This window comes from Pagrus pagrus (genome assembly GCF_965226575.1).
Source record: "Pagrus pagrus genome assembly, chromosome: 18".
Lineage (NCBI taxonomy): Eukaryota > Metazoa > Chordata > Actinopteri > Spariformes > Sparidae > Pagrus > Pagrus pagrus.
In genome coordinates this window covers 28,034,960-28,059,959 of record NC_140202.1, presented here as the reverse complement: position 1 = coordinate 28,059,959, position 25,000 = coordinate 28,034,960, and the positions used below count along the sequence as shown (strand labels likewise).

The 25,000-nt window shown below is 44.0% G+C and overlaps 1 protein-coding gene across 4 annotated transcripts in view; it reads right to left on the bottom strand.

Annotated features, from left to right (window-relative positions):
- npas3 (neuronal PAS domain protein 3) overlaps positions 1 to 25,000 on the bottom strand; it is a 255,037-nt gene that overhangs the window by 29,026 nt on the left and 201,011 nt on the right. For all 4 annotated transcript variants that reach the window (XM_084380744.1, XM_084380745.1, XM_084380747.1 and 1 more), the window contains one exon: positions 12,787 to 12,967. In XM_084380744.1, coding sequence (XP_084236870.1) covers positions 12,787 to 12,967 — 181 coding nt within the window. The remainder of the gene's footprint in view (positions 1 to 12,786; positions 12,968 to 25,000) is intronic.

Sequence of the window (25,000 nt, the reverse complement as noted above, 5' to 3'; positions counted from 1 at the left end):
AGACGAACACATGTCGCAGTCATTTAGCAACTTTAAGTGGCTGAAAACAAACAGAAGACGAAGTTTAGACGGACGCAGCGAGACTTATTAAGTCGTCTAAACGTCACAAAGCTCAAGAATAAAATGTTTTCACTCGCCGCCATATTTCTCAGCTCAACAACCAAAAAAGTTTAGGCGACAGGAAGTAGTTTAATTGAATGTTAAGTGAGAAAACAGCGTTTATAAAATCTGTGGCTGCATCCATCTCTCCACCCTGCAGGCCTGCGGACCGAGTCCTCGGGTCATCACATCAGCACGGGTTTTAGTTTTTGTCTCGTACAGACATGATGACGACGACCTAACGCCCCACTCCAGCACAAACTGGGGCTTTAGAGCTGTTGGTGTGTGTGTTTTTGAACCCAGGCTAGCTGTTTCCACCCGTTTCCAGTGTTTGTGCTAAGCTAAGCTAACTGTGTCCCGACTCCACCCCCGACTTCTCACGCTCAAAAACAAAGTGAGTCATTTCCCCAAAATGCTGAACTTCATTTCTCTTCTCCATCACTTCCTCCCTCCACCACCTCCTCCTCTTCTTACCCACAATGCAACAGCAGCAGGAGCCCAGGGACATCAGAGAGGTGGCGGGCGAGAGGCAATCATGACAAATGTGCTGTAGCTCGCTCGCTTGCACGCTCACACACACACAAATATATAAGAGCAGACAACCTAAATATACAGTATACACACACACACACACACACACACACACACACACACACACACACACACACACACACACACAGAGGTGTGTGTGTGTGTGTGTGTGTGTGTGTGGAGGCATTCATCACACACAGCGTATTGTCAGTGAAAGTTTAATTGTGTAAACACTCTGTAACTGTCCTGTCATATTCCTGCCTCTCCGGCTCACTATCGCCTCCTCGCCTGTAATTGAATTGCTACCGTCAGGGGGGGAGGACGGGGGAGGAGGCGAGACTCGCCTTATGAATAGAGTGTGTTTCCTATCAGCCGGGATTTGACAAATTGTGCCAGGGAGAAAAGCCCAAGTGATAATTTTTCGGTTTACTGAAGGTGGAGGAGGAGGTACAGGTAGAAAGAAAGGGGCGAGGAGGAGGAGGAGGGGAGGATGTAGAGGTGAGGGAGGGGAGTAGGAAGAGGAAGAAGGGGAAGAGGAAGAAGAGGAAGAAAAGAAAGAAGGAAAGGAAGAGGAAAGAAGAGAAGAAACAAAGAGGTGGAGGAGGAGGAGATGCAGGAGGGAGAGGATACAGGAGGAGGGACATGAGGAGGTGGAGGAGGAGGAGAGGGAGGCAGGGTGATGAGGAAGAGGAAGAGGAAGAGGAGGGAAGGAAGGAAGGTGGAAGAGGAAGAGGAGGAGGAGAACAGGAAGGTGGAAGAAGATGGAAGGAGAAGAGTAAAGAGGAGGAAGAGGAGGTGAGCAATTTTACAAAATAAAACATGAAATAAAAGTAAAAAAATAAAATAAAACACAGTTTAATTACACACACACACACACACACACACACACACACACACACACACACACACACGTTTTACTTTTTCACACACAAGTACAGTGTGTGTGTGTGTGTGTGTGTGTGTGTGAGATGGTAGATTTCCTCAAAGCCTTTTCCCACAATGCAACAGCCTGGGAACCAAAGGTAAAGAAAGGTAAAAACAACTCCTCCTCCTCCTCCTCCTCTTCCTCACCTTCTCTCCTCTCTGCCATCATCACTTCTTCCTCCCCCCTCCTCCTCCCCCCTCCTCCTCCTCCCCCTCTCTGCAGTGATATAAAAGGACTTTTATTTTGACGGTCTTATCAGGACAATGAGCTCAAATCAAACAGCGCTCTAATAGTCTGGAGACGCCTTGATCCCGGCTTCGTCTTTCTTTCTTTCTCTCCTCTTCCTCCTCCTGTCTTTCCTCCGCAGAGACACCTCCCCCCCTCCTCCAGCTCATCTTCCTCCCCCACGCCTCCCCCGTCTCCCCCGCCTCTCTTCTCCTGTGACGGGACTCTTAAGACTTTTCTAAGCTGTCTTTAGCTTCTCCTCTTCCTCTTTTGGGAAATGAAAAGAAGACGGAGGGAAAGAGAATAGAAGAGGGGGCTGGAGTACAGATGGAGAAAGAAGGGTACGGCCAAAAGTATGTGGACGCAGTTTTAACGTACACCATCACATATGGTAGTCGAGGCGTCCACATACTTTTGGCCACGAAGGGAAGAGACGAGTGATGAGAGGAGGGAGGACGGAGAGCGAGACGAGGAGAGTAAATGAAAAGACAATTTGTTTTCTCTGATACGGACGACGAGACTGACAGCTCGTCTTTGTTTTGAACGAGGTCAGAGGTCTCACACACACACACACACACACACACACACACACTCAGACACACACTAACACGCATACATACATAATGGAAAGATGATAAGTAATTGTCTGTATCTGCAACCTGCATAATTACTTCCAGAGAGAGAGAGAGACGTGATTAAAGGACAGAAAGTGGAAGGAGGTGTAGAAATAGAGAAGAAGACAAAGGAAAAAAAGTGAGATGGGCAGAGAGAGAAAGGAGCTTTAGAGGGAAATACCATTTTTTTCACCAACATTAGCATGTACATGTAAATGTTGGCTGTTAGCGTGCGTTAGTGGAGTTTCTGACCCGTGTGACAGCGCTCTGGACTGGACACTGTGAATATATGACAGCAAGGCTGCGTTGGAAATCTCCGTTCAACATTTTTCTGACTTGAAAAATTCACCTGAAAGCTCAAGATCTCAGAAAGTTGTCATGTTGTCGTCACGTGACGCCGACACATGGTGGAAGAAAGTAAACCTTGTATTGTTGTATTATATCCTTTCCTTTGCTCTTCCTTGTCACTCAGCGTGTTGTTTAAACGCTCTGAGCGTTCATGTCGCTCCCACAAGTCGGAAGATCGACTTCCCAACTCACGAAATGGGAAGATCAGAGGAGCGCCTGAATGTAGCATCGGTTTACCAAGAAGCAAGGCTCCAACGAGAAGAGATAAGTGAGTTGCATTGTGGGAAATCTGTTGTCAATCTGTCTTAACTTCATATAAGAGCAACAGCTTTTTAAAGAGTCTTAATAAAATAGTGGAAAAGTGGAAAAGACTTAAAATATATATAAAAGTTGGTCTTTGGCTCTTTGTCATCCTTCAATCAAATCATGCATCAGATACATGCGAGCTACAAACTGGACTTCTGGACTGAACTGCCTCTTTATTCACCATGTCACCATCAGATGTAGCAAGATGCTAACATCAACGCAGCAACTCTTTGCAAACCAACAAAACATTTATCTGAGTTTTTGGATGTGAAACACTGAAAGATTTGAGGTAATAAGAAACAAATCACGTTGAAATGAAAGAAAATAAAAAACATGAAGGTAAAAAAAGCACCAGAGAAAATAAACTTCAAATAAAACAGAAAATATTGAAAAAGCAGAAAACAAAAGAAAAATAAGGAAATAAAAAACACAACAAAGATAAAAAGTAAATAAAATTTAATAAAAAAAGGAAATAATAAAAGAAAACAGTCTTGCAAACACACACACACACACACACACACACACACACACACACACACACACACACACACACACACACACACACACACACACACACACACACAGAGATAAATCCACAGCTGTCAGTCTCCAACACATCAGAGAGAAAACAAAAAACGTAAATATAAACAAACACAACAAATATCACAAATATCAGATTTCCCGCAGAGAGGACGGGCGCCTGAACGCAGCGTCCGGCGGCTCCTCGTGTGGCATTTACTCTGAAAACACCTCGATCACAAGACAAACACTGAAGCTAACGGCAAACACAACGGGATCTCTCTGGAGCCTACATTACCCACAATGCAACACAGAGGCTGCTCACATTTGGTGACAATATTCTGGCTGATCCGATCACAAGCAGTCGGGCCGGTATGGCCGAATTTAGAAGAAGGCACCAATGATTGAGAATTTTGCCGTGGCGGTTTCACAAAGTTTGTTACGTTTTCTTCTCACTCGTCAACTCTTAAAATCGCATGATTTATTAAGGGAGTCTGGTGATGCTGTGGTTAGTTCACAGAGGAGGCGGTCCTTCGTTGACGGACATTATTTAGCTTCAGAAGGAGGAGAAGTTTCCCTCTGAGGTGTCGGTGGTTCAGTGACAGGAAGCTCGACTACATCTGAATATTCAGACTTTAATAAATGGCCGCAGTCCATCACACCTCCACTCTCTCTCTGTTCGATTTAGTTTTCATCTCCATCGCTCGCTCTTCGTCCTTTGTTTCTCCAAGTCCTTATTTCCTCTCTTTTAATTTCTCTCGCTCTCTCTTGTCGCCTCTCGGTTCGTGTTTGGCGAGACGACAGCGGCGTCCCCAGATAAAAGACGACCAAACAAGAAAGGGAAGTATGAAAAAAAAAAACACAAGAAGAAGAAGAATAGGGACGAAGAAGAAACAGAGGGCGAGGATAACAGAGCGAGGAGTGTGTTGGGTGTAATTGAATCCAGGCGGCGGCGGAGAGAGGGACAGATGGACGGACTGAGCAGATTAGCATCCGTAATCAGAGGAAGGCGTGAGGAGGAATAGACGCGGCGGCCGTGTTCATCGAGCTGCTAACTGGTTTCACAAACACGTCTGTGAAGAGCCGCTCCGGCTTCTGATGAACACAAACTACGACTTATTGTCTCTGATCAGACGGAACAGACGCACACATGTCGCCTCACACCATCAGACTTTTACTGAGTTTGAGGAGGAGACGCCGCCGTCGGCTCTGATCGCCAGACGAGCTTCAGGAGATAAAAACACTAATGAGGCATCAGACCGAACGGCAGGTGAATTATTGACACGTCGACATCACAAAGTCAACGACGTGACGGGAAAAGGCGCCGCTGGAATGAAGCGAACACAAGAAATTTGAATTTGGAGAATTTTCCTTCCTTCCTTCCTTCCTTCCTTCCTTCCTTCCTTCCCTCTGTGTTTCCTTCTTTCCCTCTTTCTTTCTTTCTTTCTTTCTTTCTTTCTTTCTTTCCTTCACTCACTCTCTTACCACCATGTAGAATAATTCAAGTAAAGTTCCTGCAGCCACAATTTAATGAAAGTAGAAGTAAAGCATTGTAGTATTAGCTTCAAATAAACTTAAAGTACTCAATGTGCAGAATGTATATTATTGTATTAATTGTTTTGTTGTGCCATAAAACATCTTTATTTTTCTGTTGACTATATGTCGTATTATTAACCCGAATCTGCAAAGTTACCAAGTAATCAAATAAACATAGTAAAAAGTACAATATTCACCTCTGAGATGTACGAGTACCTCAACATTGTACTTCAGTAAATGTACTTAGTTACTCTTCTACTTCCTGTCCCTTCCGTCACCTTCCTGTTTTCCTTCCTTCCTTTCTTTTAACATCCATCACATCGTCTTTTAAAAAGTCTTTTCTCTGCCTGTCGTGTTAAAACTTAAACACACACACACACACACACACACACACACACACACACACACACACACACACACACACACACCTCTTCATCACATCAAACACACCGTCCTCCTCTTTAAACTTTGTTGGCTTGAGCACACACACACACACACACACACACACACACACACACACACACACACACCCTTGATGCCTCTCCACAAATTAAAAGTTGAGTCTTGGACCTTGAGAAGTTCCCGTGTTATCGCCGTGGTGACAGACAGATAGCAGAGAGGAGCGCTTTATTTGCCGTCCGGAGTCGCCCTGTCCTCTGCCGGCGTTATCTGAGCAGCTCCGGCTCCATTGTAAACAGCCCCGTCCTCGTTAAGGAGCCTAATTAGAAAACTCTAATAATAATAGCCTGTGATTGGCTATTGTGTACTCTAAAGATTCCATTTAGCGCGGCGGCGGGCGGGCGGCAGTTTAATAAAACTTAACCAAACGGATAATTTTGCTTTAGTAATAATCCTCCGTCTCTGAAAAGTTCTTTGTTTGCCTCAAGTGGTTTTATTGCTTTTCTTTAAAAAACACTCATGACCCTGATTTAATTAATTTGAGCACTTTCACTAAATCCATTGTGACTAATTCTCCCAGTGCGAGCGAGTCGAGAGGATCTGCTGTATGGAAATCATTCAGCAGGTCTGACAAAGAGGCCGAGGCGCTTTACGTTGCAGGAAACACTCGAACAGCTGCACGCCGACTCTCCACGTGTTGCTGAAGGATCCACTTCGTGTTACTGCCGTGTGTTTTCTGTACAGGAGCAGGAACACAGCTACAGTCCTCACAGGCGCCGCGTTTCCAGAAAATGTCAAGCGAATTCGAAGCGAACTTTTGAAAGCTTGCAAAAAAATCTAAATGTGAATCTGGTGTGTTTCCATGAACTGTTTTGAGCGAATGAACTCGGCTACATAAAGTGTGATTTGGTCAGAGGGTTAGCGGTGAAGGCTACGTGGCTACTGAAGTAAACAGAGGCGAGAGGTAAACAAACCAGGAGACAGGATGGAGAGAGGTCTTCTGGGATTACTTTCGTTGTAATTGTTCTTGCATGTCAGCTACTATCGGCCGTGTTGCATGCTGTCCGGAGATGACGAAGAAATGCATTGATTATGATGCAGACAGGAAACAGCTGATCAGTCATGTGAGCTGAATGTTCACCATTGCGGGCGAACAATCGCTTTTTGTTTCCATAAAATTCCTTGATGGAAACACGGCTTCTGTCATGGCCACTGTGGAATCATCCAGCTTTCTTGGTCTGTATAAATATGCAGGTGACCTGATTATTGGTGTGTTTTGGAAAAAAGAAAAGTATTGCATCCGTCTGAGCAACGAGCCAATCATCAACAAGGAGAAAGCTGTGGTCAGTCTACACGGCTGAGAACTGCAGGTTTAGGCAACAAAAGCACTTTGGTGAAGGGGATTTCTACTATACCTTAACAGAAAAAACAGTTTGTGAAATAATGATGAAGTTTAATCTGTCGGACTTAAATTATCAGGAAGGATTTGATGAAAGGACGATCAAACACAGAGAGTGTAAGACAGTGCGTGTGTGTACTGCCAGATCTGACCTTTGCCTTCTGTCCTGGAGTCCAAGTGACATTTCAAATGCAAATACAAACACGCTTCACCTCTGCACCACACACACACACACACACACACACACACACGTACGTACACACACACACACACACACACACACACACACACACGCACGCACACACACGCGTACACACACACACACACGCAGTGAGTTTGTCCTTGGGCAGCAGCCGCTGCCGATGGCCGCTCTAAATGACATTAAACGTAGGTGACTGTAAACTTGGGTAATTATGATAAATGTGAGCGATTATGACGAATTATTCCCCTCCATTGTGCTAATAGCGTAATTAGCAACAATAATCAAAGACTTATGATGTTGAAATAAGGGGACGCCGCGGACAATTAGACTGCAAGGAGCTAATAATGGAGAACTTATGGTGTTTTCCTGGAGGGCAGAATTACTGTTACTTCCAGGAGGACTTTGAAATTTGGGTGTTTTTCTAACAAATTTTTCTCCCTGATGAGAGAAAATTGAAATAAATACTCAATTAACTCGGAGCTTTTCTGTGTGACGGCGTGAATGTGAATGAAATTACGTGCAGGCAGCAGGCGAAACACTGCAGGTGCTGCTCGGTCCGCTAAGACTAACACCAGAAGTTTAACTCGAGATAGAAAAGTTGGAGATGTTTGACAGGAAAAGAGAGAAATACTGAGATTAATTTCATGGATTCAGGAGGTTGTCTTTTGATTTTTTTCATGACAGAAACATGTTGTAAGCGTGAACATATTCGGCCTTTACTCTGTGTATTCAAACAAAGTCTGAAGTGTGTTGAAACCTGAAGGCAAACAGATCATTAAAGCAGCAGAGAACAAAGAGTTCAGATAAGAAGGGACAAAGGAAATGAGGAAATGTAAAAAACTCATATTTCTGTCAAAGGTGTCATCATCGTGTGGTCATGCAGTTGTGAGGAAGGAGGGTTTTTGAAATGTCGCCCTCTTGGTGAGTTCAAAAATCACTTTGACATCAGACACGCTAAATGCAAAAAACACATGGCGTCATCGTCATTCAAGATGGAGCAAGTGCTGCTTTGATGAGCCAAGTTTTTGAGAAATTAACCAAACAAGCAAGGAATCAAGAACTGTCCAAACTTTATGCCTTCAGCCTCAATGATTTATCGCTGCTGGCATGTTTTTCTGTGACGGGTTTACAGATCCAGTCTGAAGCCTCCTGAACCGCTCACAGAATCATCGTTGCCGCCGTTGAAACATGTTTGATATTTACGATCTAAGATCTGGATGATTACATTCGTACTTTTCGAGCCAGAATGCAACATCCGAAAAAGAAAGGACTCCCGGAGCAGCTGACGGTGCTGCCAAACAACGCTAAACATTCTAGCCCTTGAAGCTAACGTTAACTAGCATCCAGTTCACCCTAAACAATAAAAAAAAACGTTGACCACTTCTCCCGACTCATCCAGACTCGTTTAATCTTCTGCTTTTGTTTTGTTTTCAGTGCAACACATCACAGCGAGTTGTTGCATCACACTAATCTCCATTTTGTTTACGTCTGCTTCCCCATGAGGTCACGTGAGAATTTTGGTTCAGTAAAGTTTGGCGGCCGATCAGAAGACATTTGAGGATCTGGCACACTGGATCAAAATATCTAATTTGATTAACATGAAATTATATTTTTGTTGTAAACAACATTTGTTGATATCGTAATCTCACACTGTATGCTGACGACAGTTTACTAAATACGTCTGGGGCTCAGTTTGTCAGTGTGCTGAAAAACTGATATTACCTCATTCTCAGTTTGTCACGTGTAAAACATGGACACAGATTTTAGTACTACCCATTAGTTTTGCGAGTTTTTTGTGTTTAACATCTTATATAAGTATATTCGGACGTGCATGATGGGAAGAAGGGAGGTGACCTTCATTGTCATTGTAACACTAATAGACACATGGCGAACATCGTGAATGACGGCGTGTGTGTTGAATGATGGGCTGTCAGACAAATGGGATTCTGGTCCAGTGGGACATTTTTTTGGGACTTTTGGGGTTTCAGAACGATGGCCCGTCAGAACACATGCATCGCACCATTTCTTTGGTTTCAGCTCGTTTCATAAAAACCTTCTTTTATCCGTCTCACAAAGTGACACGTTTGATTGGGAGGAAGCAACAGAAGACAAGGGTTTAACTAACTGCTCGATTGTTTGCGGATATCTGGCACGTTAAATGTTTAAACACCTTAGTGACAAATGGAATAATTGTGAAAATGTTGCAGGAAATGCAAAACTTTCAGTTCACAGCTAAACTCTTGCAAAAACTCAAATGAGATGGTTTATGTCCAAAAATATATAAACTTTAGCCATAAATCAGTTTGCGATATGCAAAAACCTGTGAATGCTTCTTTGCTGACAGAGTTTTCAGGTGGCTTGAGTGACCTCCTCAGTCAAGCCACCTTGAGTGAGGAGGTCAAAGGTCAAAGTCAACACCCAGATCTGAGATCTGAACGTTCCTGCGACCCTGAACTGAAGATATGTAATGAAGACGCTGAAGTGAGCAGCAGGAGAGTTTCCCTCCTCTCACTCAGACTCTGAATTACACTCATGAGTAATAATTTTCATCCACTCAGCCTTCAGAACGGTCGGCGACGTGCAGCCTCTCAGCCTCAGTTTGACTGATATTAGTCAAATTGCGTCATGTGCTTTTAAAGATGACTCTCTTTAAGTGCAAGAGGGGTGTTGAAAGCAGCGCCGAGCTTCAAGGGAAGATCTCTCTCTGCCAAGGTCAGCTCATATTTTAACTCCAATTTCAATACTTTATGAGCGTGAGTGTAATTAAAACGATGGGGTCAGCTGTCTGATATATTATGACAGAGCAGCCGGCGAGGGATCAGTTATTAACTCAAGAAAAATCAGATTCAGGCTGATGAACTTTATGTGGAAGTGAAGCAACTTCGTGCTTGTTTGAACCTGCTGGAGTTCTGATGGATGGAGTTTATCAAACACGACAATTGTTCACTTAACCCTCCACTGAGCAGTCCGCTGATGGATGCAGCAGGTCCAACTTTGGATTTCTCAGCATGCTGCGCTTCCAGTTTTTCCATCATGTTTCCTACATCGTTGTGAAAAGGCTCTACCTTCTTTACACCTGTTTATTTGAAACTGTCAGAAATGATATGACTCAAAAGATTTTATGTCCTCCAGATAAAGTTACCGGGTAGAAAAACGCAGCAAACAGCCGTAAAACCAGCTCCACTATAAACCATTAGCATATGGAAGGATGCAGCGGGGCCCGGAGTGTAAAACTTCACAGAGAAACAAAGTCAGCAGAGATCGATCGAGACTCCCTCGTGCACGGAGGAGGAGGCAAGTGATGAACGGAGGAGTGCTGGAGAGGGAGGACGAACGAAACAAAGACGCCTCAAGGAGGAAGAGAAGAAGAAGGAGGAGGAGGAGGAACGACGATGTAAACAAATGGAAAGGCTCAGCCGGACACGTTAGCAGGCGTGGTGTTCGCCAGGTATCGACTGGAATGAAAACTAATGACGAAGGCGCCTCTGGAAATGCATTACTCATCGTCTGGAGTGGAGGATGCTGGGAAGTTAAGGTAAGAGAAAACAGAATCTAAATAAAAAATAAAAGCAAGCAACCGTTTCAGCAATTTACTTCTTGTGGTGCTCACATATAAGCAGGAGTAGAGAAACGTGTACATATTTTTATATTCATATGTATATTTTGATACAGGTATTTTAATACAGGCCGTATCTGACGCGTGAGGAGTGAGGACAGGCTGGATTAATGAACGTATCCATCCACTTCTGTTATGTGATGATTCAGAGTTGGTTCATCGAGATAAACAGTCGGTGGCGCTAATTTTCCCGTCGACCTTTGCAGAACACGAGGACGTAATAAACCGCCGTGATTACAGAGCGCCAGTAAAACTTCAAATAACGTTAAGTCACATGTTTTATGGACGCTTTTATTGACTTTTCTGGCAAGAAGAAAACCAATATTTTCTGTTTCCTCCTCATGACTCAAACTGGACCGTCAGCGCCTGAAACAACACGCCGACACCCTTTCATTTTGTAACGTAGGGCTCGTTTCAGTCTGTACGTCTGTGGTTCTTCAGTATCTCACTGCTGACGATTCAATCAGAAGAGCTTCACGTCGATCGAAGACTTTAAACAGATCGTCTCGCGCTGAGCTGATTTGTTACCCTGGACACCTGATATAAGCCCCGCCTCCTCCTGGGAAACACTCATACAAATTCATACCAGCCCTCCTCCTCCTCCTCGTCCTCCTCCTCCAGCAGACAAATTAACATTAAAGAACACATACATGAATCTTAATCCTCCGTCTTCCCCTCTCTCTCCGGTCACATTATCATCGGGGATCACTCCTTCACATTCATACATGTCCGTCTGAAACCTCCTCCTCCCTCTTCTCTCTTCTTCTCTGGTCAAATTAACATTGCTAAGCACTCATGCACATTCAAACACGTCCCTACATCCCCGGCCTCGCTTTTCTCTTTCTTCACATTTCTCTCTCTTCCTCTCCAGACAAATTAACATGGGAGAACAAACACCTTTGTCCTCCTCTCCTCCTCCTCCTGCTTTCTTTTCTGCTCTTTTTCTCTCTCTGGTCAAATTAACTTTGGGAATCACTCAGACATCCATATAAACCCTTTTCTCTCCCCGTGTTTTATTCTTCAACGGCTTCATATCTTTCTATCTTTAGGGCAAATTAGCGCTGGGGAAACACCCGTCCATGTTTCAGATCTTCCTTCTGTCTCTCCAGACAAATTGACATTGACGACCACACATATGTCCTCACATCCTCTCCGTCTTTGGTTTGGTGCGTGGGGAGGCTCGGTTAGAGGTTTGCAGAAAGTCAAAGACAAAAAAAAAGAACAAAAAACCTCAATTGTGGAACTCCAATTCATTTAAAGCCCCCCCCTCAACCATCAGCAGCACCAATCAGCCAAGAATAAATCCGCGGCAGATCTAATTACCGTGCCGTCTCCGAAGACCCCGGCCGCCGCGAAGCCAATCTTCCCCTCCTTGTTTGAACAGGCTGATGAACTAAGGGACTCGATGGATATCAAGTCATTTTGTTTAATTTATAAATGGATTTTCCCCTAATACTTAAATTATCATCAGCATGAGAGAGAGAGAGAGAGAGAGAGAGAGAGAGAGAGAGAGGAGCACGATGAAAAGCATTTGGAAGGTAAAAGTCTTGAACATGTGGTGCAGGAGAGGATGGAGGGATGAAAAAAAGATGGAGGGAGAGAAAAAATGGCGATGCAAAGAATCCCAATGAGGACTGTGTCCTTTTACAGTTTACAGCAGCGACGGCTTCACAATGCGGCGCGCTAATTATATTCAAACTTGCAGCAGGGGATGCTGGGAAATTTGGGGAACGAGTTGGGGGGAGAGGGCATCGAGGTGAGAGAGTGAAACATCTAAATCAAAGTGGTTTCATTCCGAGGGATATACGCAGATACACACAATGGTTTTGAGCACAATTAGATGCAAAAACCTGTGCTGTAAATCTGAAGCTACAGTTAGCTTAGCCTACAAACATCCACCAATCAACCTGACAGCTCGAATTCACAAGATAGAAATAACCTTCCATCCTCCATCCGCTCTCGTCTAGCATCTCTTCTTTCTCTCCATCGTTTCACATCTTAGATTTTGATCTCAGTTCCCCTGTAGGCAAAAAGACTCCCGCCCGCCCTCCTCCCCTCGTTTCATACCTGGTTCGGGCGTCTCAGAGTGTGACGACGAGGAAGCCGAGGACGCCCCGTCTTCGTTGACGGCTCCCTGGGACAGAGACATCCCTCTGCCCGGAGGAAGCTTCATGCCGAGCTGCTCCGCCATCTCCACGTGATCGCCGGGGTGGACGTAGTCAAAGACACTGCTGCCAGTCAGCTCCACCTGCAGAGAGAAAGACACAGGTTCTCATCCTCCATCCTTTATTTACCCCCTTTTAAACTGGACAAAAAACCCACAAACACCCACTGAAATCTGACATTTGTCTTTTGGAAAGGATGCATTTGCAGAGCCGAACAGCACAGATGGACAAATGAAACCTGGGCGGACAGTAATTATGCACGTTGGAGTTACAGATGTCGGCACTTAAATGATTTTCAATCCATCTCTGTTAAAGCAGCGCTCGAACGTCGTTCAATCGGCACTGACATTGAAGGAGAGACGAGTGCAAGATATAAAAAAGTAACTATCGTAACATTGTCACTGTTACACACCAGAAAAACAAAAACAGAAAGGCAAACTCATTTACTGGCAAAGGAAAAGGAGTTTAAGGAACCTGCATATACGTCCACTTAGAGCAATTTCTAGATTACATACAATATGTACATTTAATTGGGGAGAGTCCATGCAGATCCAGACCTTCTGGAGGAATAAACACCCAGATTTGCTCTGATCCAACAGGAGGAGAGCTCAGAGTTACTTTCTAACTTGTGGCATTAAAAAGTGGATTTATCTTCACTCCTGTTTATCAGCCTGACTGCAGCAGCGATCCGGAGGTGACCTCCATTGTCAGGTGTTTCTGTTCTGTAATGTTGACTGCTGACTGGAGCTGGAGGGGAAATGTACTGTACTCCATGAATGTAACGTTACAGAGAGGAGACAGAGAACCAGAACCAGAACCAGAACCAGAGTCTCTGCTGAGTGCTGAGTTCAGTCGGAGGCTGAATTCACACACATTCTCAATTACGTTCATTCACAGCATGTTTTCCACCAGAGACTTTTGTGACGGGTTACACTTGAAATGTACTAGTTTGTATTTCATGTTGATCCCAAAATCAAAGTTTAAATCCTGCTGTCAGTTCTAGAAAGTATTCGACTCTTTGACTTTCTTTATTTCTTCTCCTTCTCCTGATTTTCTCCTCCAACACAAGATGTCGTCCCTCTTCTTCATCCTCTTCCTCCAGGTTAACTCCACCCGCACTCCTCATCTTTCTTTCATCATCTTCCTTTCCCACTTCTGTAACCTGTTTCTCTGCCTCACACCTCCTTCTTTCACACCATCTTCCTCCTCCTTCTCCGTCCAGCTCGTTCTCATTCTTTCCCTCCTCCTCCTCCTCCTCCTCCTCCTCCTCCTCTTCCTCTAATCCGTCCCCCAGCGAATCAGCGGCGGCTTTTCTTTCTCATGGAAATGGAATAAATAAGCTTCTTCTTATTAAATAAATACAGAGTCCCTTCACCTTAAAGACTCTCATTAGCGGAGATAGAAGCGGATTTGTCTTCGTTAATTGGGGATGAGACGAGGGAGCGCCGCCAAAAACACAGCGTTACGCTACGCTCACACACACACACACACACACACACACACACACACACACACACACTCACACACACACACACACACCATGCACAAACTGATTCATGTCAAGGTTATAAACACACACACACTTTTTGTGTAACGAGCACATACACACGATTTTCAACGGGGTCACGTGACTGATGTGCGCCGTCGTTTAACACGTGTGTTTTCATTTGTAGCGTAACAAAAACATTGTGCACATTTATTTCCACATGCTAATCTGGTTATGTACTGTATGAGTGTGTGTACTGTATGAGTGTGTGTGTGTTTGTGTGTGTGTTCAGGTTTTTGGGGGTCCACTGGGACTAAGGGGATTACATGGGTGTAATCCCTTTAATAAGAAATCCCTTTAAGGCAATTTAGTCCCCTCATAAAGTCTCATCTGGAGCAGAAAGTGATGATTAAGAAATGAGACTGATCACTGAATCACACACACACACACACACACACACACACACACACACACACACACACACACGCACACACACTGAGAGGCGCGCAGACCCTGGTGCACCATGGGAGTTAGTGTTCATGTTTACACGTTACAGTGCTAATTGGATCTACATTGTTCTTCCTCGAAATAACACGCCGACTTTTAATCAATTAAAACTTGGCACAAACTATTTTACATAAAGTCACCGTCGGAGCTAATTACACTGAGGGAACAACGCAGAGACGGAGTTAGACATTCAGAAAGTCACTGCGACGACACTTTAAGAGAATTATCACACAGCAGACCGGCAGCGAGCTCATTACTGTACGTCCAATCAGGAAAACACAACTTCCTGTGAGACTGAGCTACACTTGTTAGCAACATGCTACAAGAAGTTAAAGCTCCAGCTAGGTACATCGGTGTTGTCATGGAGCGTTAGCATCAGTTTATACACCTCTGATGTGTGTTGTTCTGAAGTGTCAGCACTAAATGAAGTTATGGGTTGAAGTACAAGAACTGAAAGGAGACGGGATCGAAGTGAAAGTGATGATTTGAGATGGAAATTCATCACAGAGAAGAAATTAACTCCAGTCAAGAGTTCAGGGATGAATGCAGCTGACATGCAAGTTAACATGTGAGCAATAACAGTGGTGATATTTCTGTAGTGGTTTTTGAAGCTGCTGTCTGTAGCGACGAGTCTCGCTGTCAAACTCCAGAACACCACTGGTTGCAGGAGCGTTGCAGAGCGAAGTGATCCCTTCATCCGTCAGCCACCACCGGCTGTGTTCTGAGTGCAGCACTGCCAGACAGCTGGAGAGGTTTTAGAGACCGAGTTCCCGCGGTAATTACAGGAGCACGCGCCATTGCAATTATACAGGTATGTGTTATAAACACAACAAACAGACAAATGGTCAGTGTTCCCGGTCGAAGGAGTAGAAGAAGAAGGGTGGACTAGATTTTTGTTCTGTGTTTTATTCTGAAAATTAACCGGATGTTTTAATGTTGTTTCGGTGTCTGACTTCCTGTCTGCTCTGTGCTGAATTAGACTGAATTGATGCGCCATGCTCCGCCATCCCAGTCCGGACTGTTGGAGCTGCAATGGAGATACGCAATGCAGCTTCTGTGGTGGACCGGACACGGACCGGACACGGATCTGGTGGAATTTTGGGGTAAGTCGATTGATAGGGCTTTTTAAGGGCCCGTTTTGATACTGATTATTAGCAATCAAGGAGGAAGAACAACAACGGGTGATAGAATAAGTTCATTTATACGTTTAATGTTTATTTGTGACTTGTTACCAATCAGATATTGTTGTGGGCGGGACATTGTGTGAGAGGATGCTGCAAAGTCGTCGGCGATCAGACAGAAAAATGTGAAAATCCTGAATATCCAACCTGATAATCGTCAGACAGCCCTTTCCTTTGGCGCTACTTTCCCTTAACTGTAGAGCGTCGGTATTTCTACGCCAGGAACTGTATTACGCCGCAGATCAGCTGTTTGGGTCGGACTGTCAGTGGCTGTCTGACGGCAATGTAAAGCACAAACCCCACATCAAAACACCACAACTACCATTGTAAGGCTGCGTCACACAATTAAAGCTCGGCACATTTGTCAGCGTGCTCCTGCATCACTGCCTCCATGGTCCAATATGTTTCGTTGGCAGATAACGTGACTCTGATTGAACACGCTCAGTTTGTGCCAGAGTCTGTTTTTCACCAAACACATGTTGAAGATGTTGAAGATGTATGGCGACCTGAGAGTTTTTAATCAGCCACCAAACCTTGGCAGCCACAGACTCTATACATCATGTTATCCTTCCAGTCTTCTACACAGAGGTTGGCCAAGTCATTTAATAGCATTATAATGTTTTTTTGTTCTTTTTGAGGTTCAAGCTCGTCAAATACTGGGAAATATTCTGAGGACGTTCGAAGGACGGACATGTTTAGAGAGAGAAAGAAAAAACTGAAAAATTAAAGTGTAGACTATGAGAGAAATGTTGATTTGGAGACTAATTGGATGCAGGAAATTCCTCAGTAATCGATTACTTCCTGCTAAACATCGTTGATATCTGCAGCTGAGAAGCGGCCGGATGACCTCCGCGCTGAAAACTCAACAGTCCCGTCAGGTTCGGTTTTGACGTTGTTTGTCTGTTTAAAGTCTTCAGATAAAACTTATTAAAACACAACAGAAACGACGGCGTTATCACTTCACTCGTCCTCCGAGACAAGGACATCGAGTGACAAAAGACAATAAGAGTGACGGCGATAACACGTCCGACAGAGAGAGAGAGTTTGTGAATGTGAGTGAATGTAAAGCGAGTGTGTTGGTGTGAATCAAAGTGTGTGTGTGTGTGTGTGTTGATATCCGTCCTGCCTCTCTTATCAGTCTCTACTCCATATTTTAGGATGTGTGTGTTTGTTAGAGGAGGCTGCTGTCAGCTGTAATTACTGCAGTGTAAATGTTATATCACTGAGACTGTTCAGCGGGTTTCAACCTTTATTTAAAACACAACAGTCGACAAAGGAAAGAGAGAAAACACCAAAATAAGTTTCCTCTCTACCAAAGTCTGGTATGGTTGTATAGCTTAACACCCATGAACCATGATACTTGCGTACAAAAAGTAGAAGTCCTGATTCAGCTTGTTGAGTATCAGAGTTTATATGTGGCAGGGTCCGCCACATATAAATTGTGTCGTCCTTTAAGCTCAGTTTGTTTATTCAGTTTATTCAGTCATGAAAACAAAGAGGCAGACGAAAAAAAAATCAGCCAATGAAGATCTTTCTCTTCTTCCCCAAAACTACAGCGTGCTCCTTTAATTACTAACTGTACGTGGTCACTGAGTCGATCGCTGACTCAGCTGACTCACTACATCATGTCCAGTTTGAGGAATCTGTTAAACTGAATTAAACAATATGTGAAATAAGAACAGGAACCTCTTTTGTCTGATTGTGAAGGAGAACAACAGCAAATAAAAGACATGAAAACTGAAGCGTTGAATTCCCATTAATCAGCTTCTCACCCTCTGGATCACTCTTTAATTAATATGGAAACATTTTAAAGCCACACACACACACACACACACACACACACACACACACACACACCTCAAAACAGTAAAAAACCTCTGTGTGACTTTGTAAAGTACTAATCAAATAAATTGATGTTGGCTCGCAGGGTTCAGAATTAATTACAGCATTAAACATTAGCTAAGTGGGGTAATATTCCAAGTTTGATAGTGCATAATTACTCCGCTGTTAATGATTCATGGGGCGTCGGCCTCTGTTAGAGGAGCGAGGAGAGGCGACGGACGCGAGCACAAAACTCTGCTCGGTAACTTTACTTCCTCTACAGATGACGAGCAGAAACGTTTGAGAAGCTTCCTGAAATCCACTGAACGCTCTGCAGTATCGTGAGATAAAAGAAAACATCACAGCCGGACCGACTCCTCAGAAACTTCTGCACGAACACGAGTCAAACACAAGAAAAATGTTTTGTGTCGCAGCAGCAAAACAAAGTATGAGAACAATGAACATAATGTTAATGATTTATGCTGTTTTCACAGTGTTATTACTGTTTCTTACTGTTTACACTGTGTGCAGTATATTACTGTCCATTCACAATGCATTCTGGGAAAATATGATGTCAAGTAAAATTAAATGACCAGCATGGTTAGAAAAATAACAGTATAATACTGTACTTCAATTTACAGTACGGTAGAAAAATAAACAGGTTTCCACACAATTATTGGGTCACAACTAACTCAATGTGTGTGTGTGCGTGTGTGTGTGTGTGTGTGTGTGTGAGAGGATAGAGTCTCCAGCTGACAGCACTAGTGTGTTATCAGTCAGATGAATGGGGGCGAATCTCTATTGTCAGTAGAGTAGCATGAACACACACACACACACACACACACACACACACACACACACACACACACACACACACACACACACACACACACACACACACACACACACACACACACACACACACACACACACAGTCCCCATATCCAGGACACTTTCCTTGTCAACAGCTCAGAGGATGACAAATGAACGGTCCATTATGAACTGTTTGCCACAGTGTGTGTGTGTGTGTGTGTGTGTCAGCCGGGCCCTGATAGATGGTGATTTATTAGGCAAAACAAAACACAGACCACTGAAAGCAATCACATCATCTGGACGAGAGACACACACACACACACACACACACACACACACACACAGAGAGAGAGAGAGGCAGCAGATATGAGAGATGAACTAATGCATCATTTAAGTTTGTTTATACTGTTTAATGTTTAAATCTGCTTTATGTTTCTGTCTGTACAGTAACCAGGATTATTCTGGACTGAACACCAGCAGAGGGCATCAACGCTGTGTTCACACTTTCATTTACACTTTCAACCTCCTCCTTCTGCTCTTGAACGCAGCTCAGTAACACACGGCAGGATGTACGTCAGTGTACAGACTTTATCCACATAACTCTGAGGATCTGCACGATGGAAATGAACAGAAATCAGCGTTTTCCCAAACATTATAAGGTTTCAGATGAGCATTCAAGCCATTTTTGAGTAAAACTGAAGGATTTGTCGTAGATCTAATGGTTGTAGGTGGTGGTGGACTTCTGCAGCTTCCCACCTCTGTGTACGCAGATATGGCGACAATAATCGTCCAAAATCATTTGAAATTCAATATTTCCTTATTTTAAAAAGTACGATTTTCTTCAGGGAAGCTAAACCTTCCACAAAAGGACATGCCGAGCACAAAATGTCAGCGTGGACTGTTTCCACCGTGAACATGTCTGCACACAACCCACTCAAAAAACAAAAAGTGTATCAAGATCTCATACAGATCGAGAACGGCACTCAGCAGAGCTCAAACAAACTCACTCATAGATACTAGCTGCCTAAATACACCTGACACATCTGTTCCCCATTAAGATCAATGCATCATTCTCGGAGTAATTAATGGAAAAAAGCATCTCATCTCACAATGTTAAAGAAAGTGCGAGAACACGTCTGTTCACTAGTTTTGGTGTAAACCTGGTGACAAACCAACAAAGTTACAAATGCAGATCAGGTGAAAAGAGTTATTGTGTTTCTGATGCGTCTCATATCACGTTTACTCAACATGTATCTCAGCTGACGCTCATGTCCAGAGGTGGAGGCGACGGTGCTGGAGTCACAGCTCGTTACTGATATTTATTAACGAGACGTCGGGACATTTTCCAGCCGTGTTTGTGGCGACAGAACCAGACATTCAAAGCCAGACATGATGTTTTTCTGACCCTGACCAGGAGGTTTTTGTGCCTAAACATCAGCAGAATATTAAAACGAGGTCGTCACAACATGAAATTGAAAATTGAACTTAAAGAAACTTAAAGTTTGAATGTTTATTCTGGTTGTTGCAGACAGCTTAACACGGTCAGTGCTGCACCGACAGACAGCTTCACCAGCGGGATCAACATCTGTGTGTGTGTGTGTGTGTGTGTGTGTGTGTGTGTGTGTCAGTGAGTGAGGGGATAAACAGACCTTTTCAAATCTATCATAAATCACTGGACACTGAAGAGCGTCTGCGTGTGTGTGTATGTGTGTGTGTGTGTGTGTGTGTGTGTGTGTGTGTGTTGTTAACCCCCTGAGAAGGACAGGAAGTAAGAGATCCTTCACCGAGATCAATACACACACACACACACACACACACACCGTCTGTCTCAGTGTCCCTGATCATTCAAGCTTCTTCAACCTGCTGACTTGTTAAAGCAAAACCTGAAACACACACACACACACACACACACACACACACACACACACCTGTGTGGTGTTTTGTCGTTCATCATCTTTCACTTTTTTTTGCACAACTGATCCCTCTCCCTCTCTCAGGAGTGATGAGTGTGGGTGAGGTGCATTCTGGGTACTGTACGGAGTCATGGGATGCGCACACACACACACACACACACACACACACACACACACACACACACACACACACACACACACACACACACACAGGCTTAAGTCAGTCTGCAGGGCTTCATGCCGGCGTGTTGGTTCAGCGGATATTTCCAGGCAGAGGGTAAACAGGGTTTTCCAGGGGCAGCTGCAGGGGCTCAGAGCAGCTCAGAGAGAACAACAATGTTTGCGTTCGATCTGTTGAACGTGTCCGATCATCAGCGAGCTGCTTCATCTCGGGCCTGGATCAGTACAGCCGGGGCTGACGGGAGTGAGTTTTAACCAGAATCCATCCTCATCGTCTCAGGAGATGCTGAAAAGATCCACGTGTTGGACCTCAGGGTCAAGTGGTGATCCACTGTGGCTGCTGAGCTAATAGCTAACATGCTAGCGAGCCGATCACGCAGTTTATTCAAAGCAGTGGGCTGTCATCGACTCCAGCTGAACTTAAACATGAATCTTTTTCTTTTGGGACGTTGAACATCTGAAAGACTGACGGACCGACTAATGAAGTGATGGACAGGAGAGGCTCAGAAACATCTTCAGTTTAGAAAGTTTATAGACGCACACACACAGCGAACATCCACATTTCATACAGAGAGAAACGAAATGCGATGAAATCATTGTGACACACAAACACACACCGGCATGGACTCACAACACACAGATTCAGGCCACCAGCTGATCTGTTTGTCTGCTCTCTGTCCCTCTTTCAGTTTTTATCGGTCTAATCAGTCGTCTCTCTCTCTCTCTCTGTCTTTCAGTCATTCATTCTCCAGCTCGCTCGCTCGTTCACAAAATCCACCGAGTGCTCTAAGAACCCGAAAATCTCTCCTCTGTTCTCCCGCAATCTCACAACAATGGCGCTCTTTGAACGTTTAGAGTGAGGGGCCCCAGACGCCGATAAGCCCGGTGTCGAACGTCCAAACGCCGGGGCCAATCCCTGCCTCCCAGTGCATTATGGGAGTGTGATAAGGACACAATGGAGGAGCACTTTTATCGTGTTTCTCATGCTAATACGTCCACCGCTGCTTATTCCTTCTATTGAGAAGATTTAATTTGTTTAGTGTGTTAATGACTCATACAGTGTGTGTGTGTGTGTGTGTGTGTGTGTGTGCTCGAGGCTGAATCTCATCCATCAGACAGAAAGGTCCTTAGGGCAAAAAGGCAAAGACACACACACACACACACACACACACACACACACACACACACACACACACACACACACACACACACACACACACACACACACACACACACACACACACACACACACACACACACACACACACACACACACACACACACACACACTTGCAGCCCTGGAGGTTACACTAAGTGTGTGTGAATGTGTGTGAGGCCACATTTCTTTATGCATGTGGATGACAGACACCCTGAAGTGGTTTAAAGTCATGTTTGTGTGTCTGGTTTACATAAAAATGACAATTTTAAAAAGTACAACAACTGTACATATACATGATGCCCTCGAGTACTCGAGTACAGTATTCTTTCAAAGTAATAAATTTTTCTTTGGACAGGATGCAGTGATGTAACTTCTGTCTATCTGTGGAAATGTCCCAGCACCTTGTCAATACCGTCAAAATATTTCACAACCAACACATCTGGAAAATGTCCCAACGGCTGATTAAACATATCCGGTTTTGTTGCCACAAATCTGGCCAACATTGTCCCAACATCTCTTTAAAAACACCCACAAATACAGCTGGAAAATGTCCCAATGTCTCATTAAAAATCTGGTTTTGTCGCCACAGATCTGGCTGGAAATGTCCCAGCGTCTTGTCAATACTGTCATAATATTTCACAACCAACACAGCTGGAAAATGTCCCAACATGTCGTCAAAAATATCAAGTTTTGTTGCCACAAACACATCTGAAAAACATCCAGATGTTTACCAGCACTGGTCTTCTTGCCACAAACATGGCTCGACATCTTGTGAAAAATGTGTGGATTTGTTTCCACCAACACAACTAGAAATGTCCTTCTATCTTGTCAAAATAAAGCTGGAAAAGTCCCAATGTCTCATTAAAAATCTGGTCTTCTTGTCACAAACATGTTTGAACATCTTGTGAAAAACATGCAGATCTGTTTCCACCAAATGTCCGTCTATCTTGTCAAAAATGTCCAGTTTTGTTGCCACAAATACATCTGGAAAATGTCCCAATGACTCATCAAAAGTCTGGTTTTGTCACCACAAACCTGGCTGGAAATGTCCCAGCGTCTTGTCAAGACTGTCAGAATATTTCACAACCAACACAGCTGGAAAATGTCCCAACATGTCGTCAAAAATATCAAGTTTTGTTGCCACAAACACATCTGAAAACATCCAGATGTTTACCAGCTTTGGGTTTCTTGCCACAAACATGTCTGAATCGTCTCAACATCAGAAATGTCCTTCTATTATGTCAAAAATAGCCAGTCGGCTGGAAAACGCCTGGACGTCTCCTCAAAAACATCCAGTGGTTTCACGCTTACAAATGTAGAAACACAGTCCCAACAGTGGTCTCTGGCTTGCCAGATCATCGACCCGCCCACGCCTTGACAGTGAAGTCATCTTACAAACATGTAATGTGAAGCTGATACGACACGTTTTGCAAAACTTCACCTGCAAATCTGCCCATCAGCCTCAGCTGAACTTTGTGTTTCGTGCTAATTAGTCAGTATTTCTGTTGTGTTGCTTTCTGTAGGAAGACAAACATCTGCAGGTGGTGAAGCTGAGTGGGTGATGACGGACTTTAGCTCAAAACCAGCATCTTGTTGTTGTGTGACAGAAAATAACGAGGAGAGACGCCTCACTGACAGACTGCGCTAACTTCCAGTGGGTGTTGGTCTGCAGTCCGACCCGTTTGTACTCAGAACCGATGATTTGTAGAAGCTTCTTGGGTCAGAGGCGCCGCTGGATTTAGTGAGTGAAGCCAGTGTGAGTGTGAATTTAAATAAAGAGAGTTTTGGTAGGAAGAGAGAAGACGAGAGAGAAGACCAGGAGAGAGTGAGGGGGAGGGTGAGAGGATCCTCTCTCCACTAAACACTAATATACGAGCCTGCAGCCATAATAAAAGTATATTTATTATAAATATCCTCCATTCATTTTTCCAGCAGCGTTTACAGCCGGCAGTAAGCAGCCATTTTAATACCGCGGCTCCGCTCTGAACATTTCTCAGCTGAAGGACCCAGATCTGTTCACACCGAGGGAGTGTGCTGATTTCAAGAGTGTCGGCTGAAAAGAGGCAAATAAAAATCATCTTTGTTGTTTTATCGACCGCTAATACAGCTGGAAGTAAAACAGGCCCGTCTTCAGCCCCTCACACATATTAAACTTAACTCAGGACAGAATGGATCTCAGAGACAGATTCTGACGGGAGGTAATGCAAAATACTGCTGATCTACGCTGACTTTAATATTTGGAGGTGGACGGGATGAAGGTGGATTTGACCACCGAAGGAGACATCGGGACATTTCCAGGTGCCTGTTGTGACAAAAACAGGACATTTACCTGGAAGTCAGGACAACTCCAGCCGTGTTTGTGGCAACCAAAACTGGATATATCTAATGGGAAACCAAACCAGAACTAACCAGAACAAAAGCACATCATTGAAATAGAAAACTGAATGTAAAGAAAAGTAAAGTTTTAACGTATCTGTGGTTTTTACAGAAAAGTACGTTGCCAACATTTATTCTGGTGATTGAGTTGGATAAACAATTAGAGATTAAGAAGAAGAAGAAGCAGAAGAAGAAGCAGAAGAAGAAGAAGCAGAAGAAGAAGAAGAAGAAGCAGAAGAAGAAGAAGCAGAAGAAGCAGAAGAAGTAGAAGAAGCAGAAGAAGAAGGAGAAGCAGAAGAAGCAGAAGAAGAAGAAGCAGAAGAAGAAGAAGAAGCAGAAGAAGCAGAAGAAGCAGAAGAAGTAGAAGAAGCAGAAGAAGAAGGAGAAGCAGAAGAAGCAGAAGAAGAAGAAGCAGAAGAAGAAGAAGCAGAAGAAGAAGAAGAAGAAGGAGCAGAAGAAGAAGGAGAAGCAGAAGCAGAAGAAGAAGCAGAAGAAGAAGAAGCAGAAGAAGTAGAAGAAGCAGAAGAAGCAGAAGAAGTAGAAGAAGCAGAAGAAGAAGGAGAAGAAGAAGGGAAAACAAGTTGTAATGGACTGCAGAGGAATCAATATTAATTCAACATCAGACGTTCTGATTAAAAAACACAAGACTGACAACTTTCACACTGCAGCAGACAGCCAGT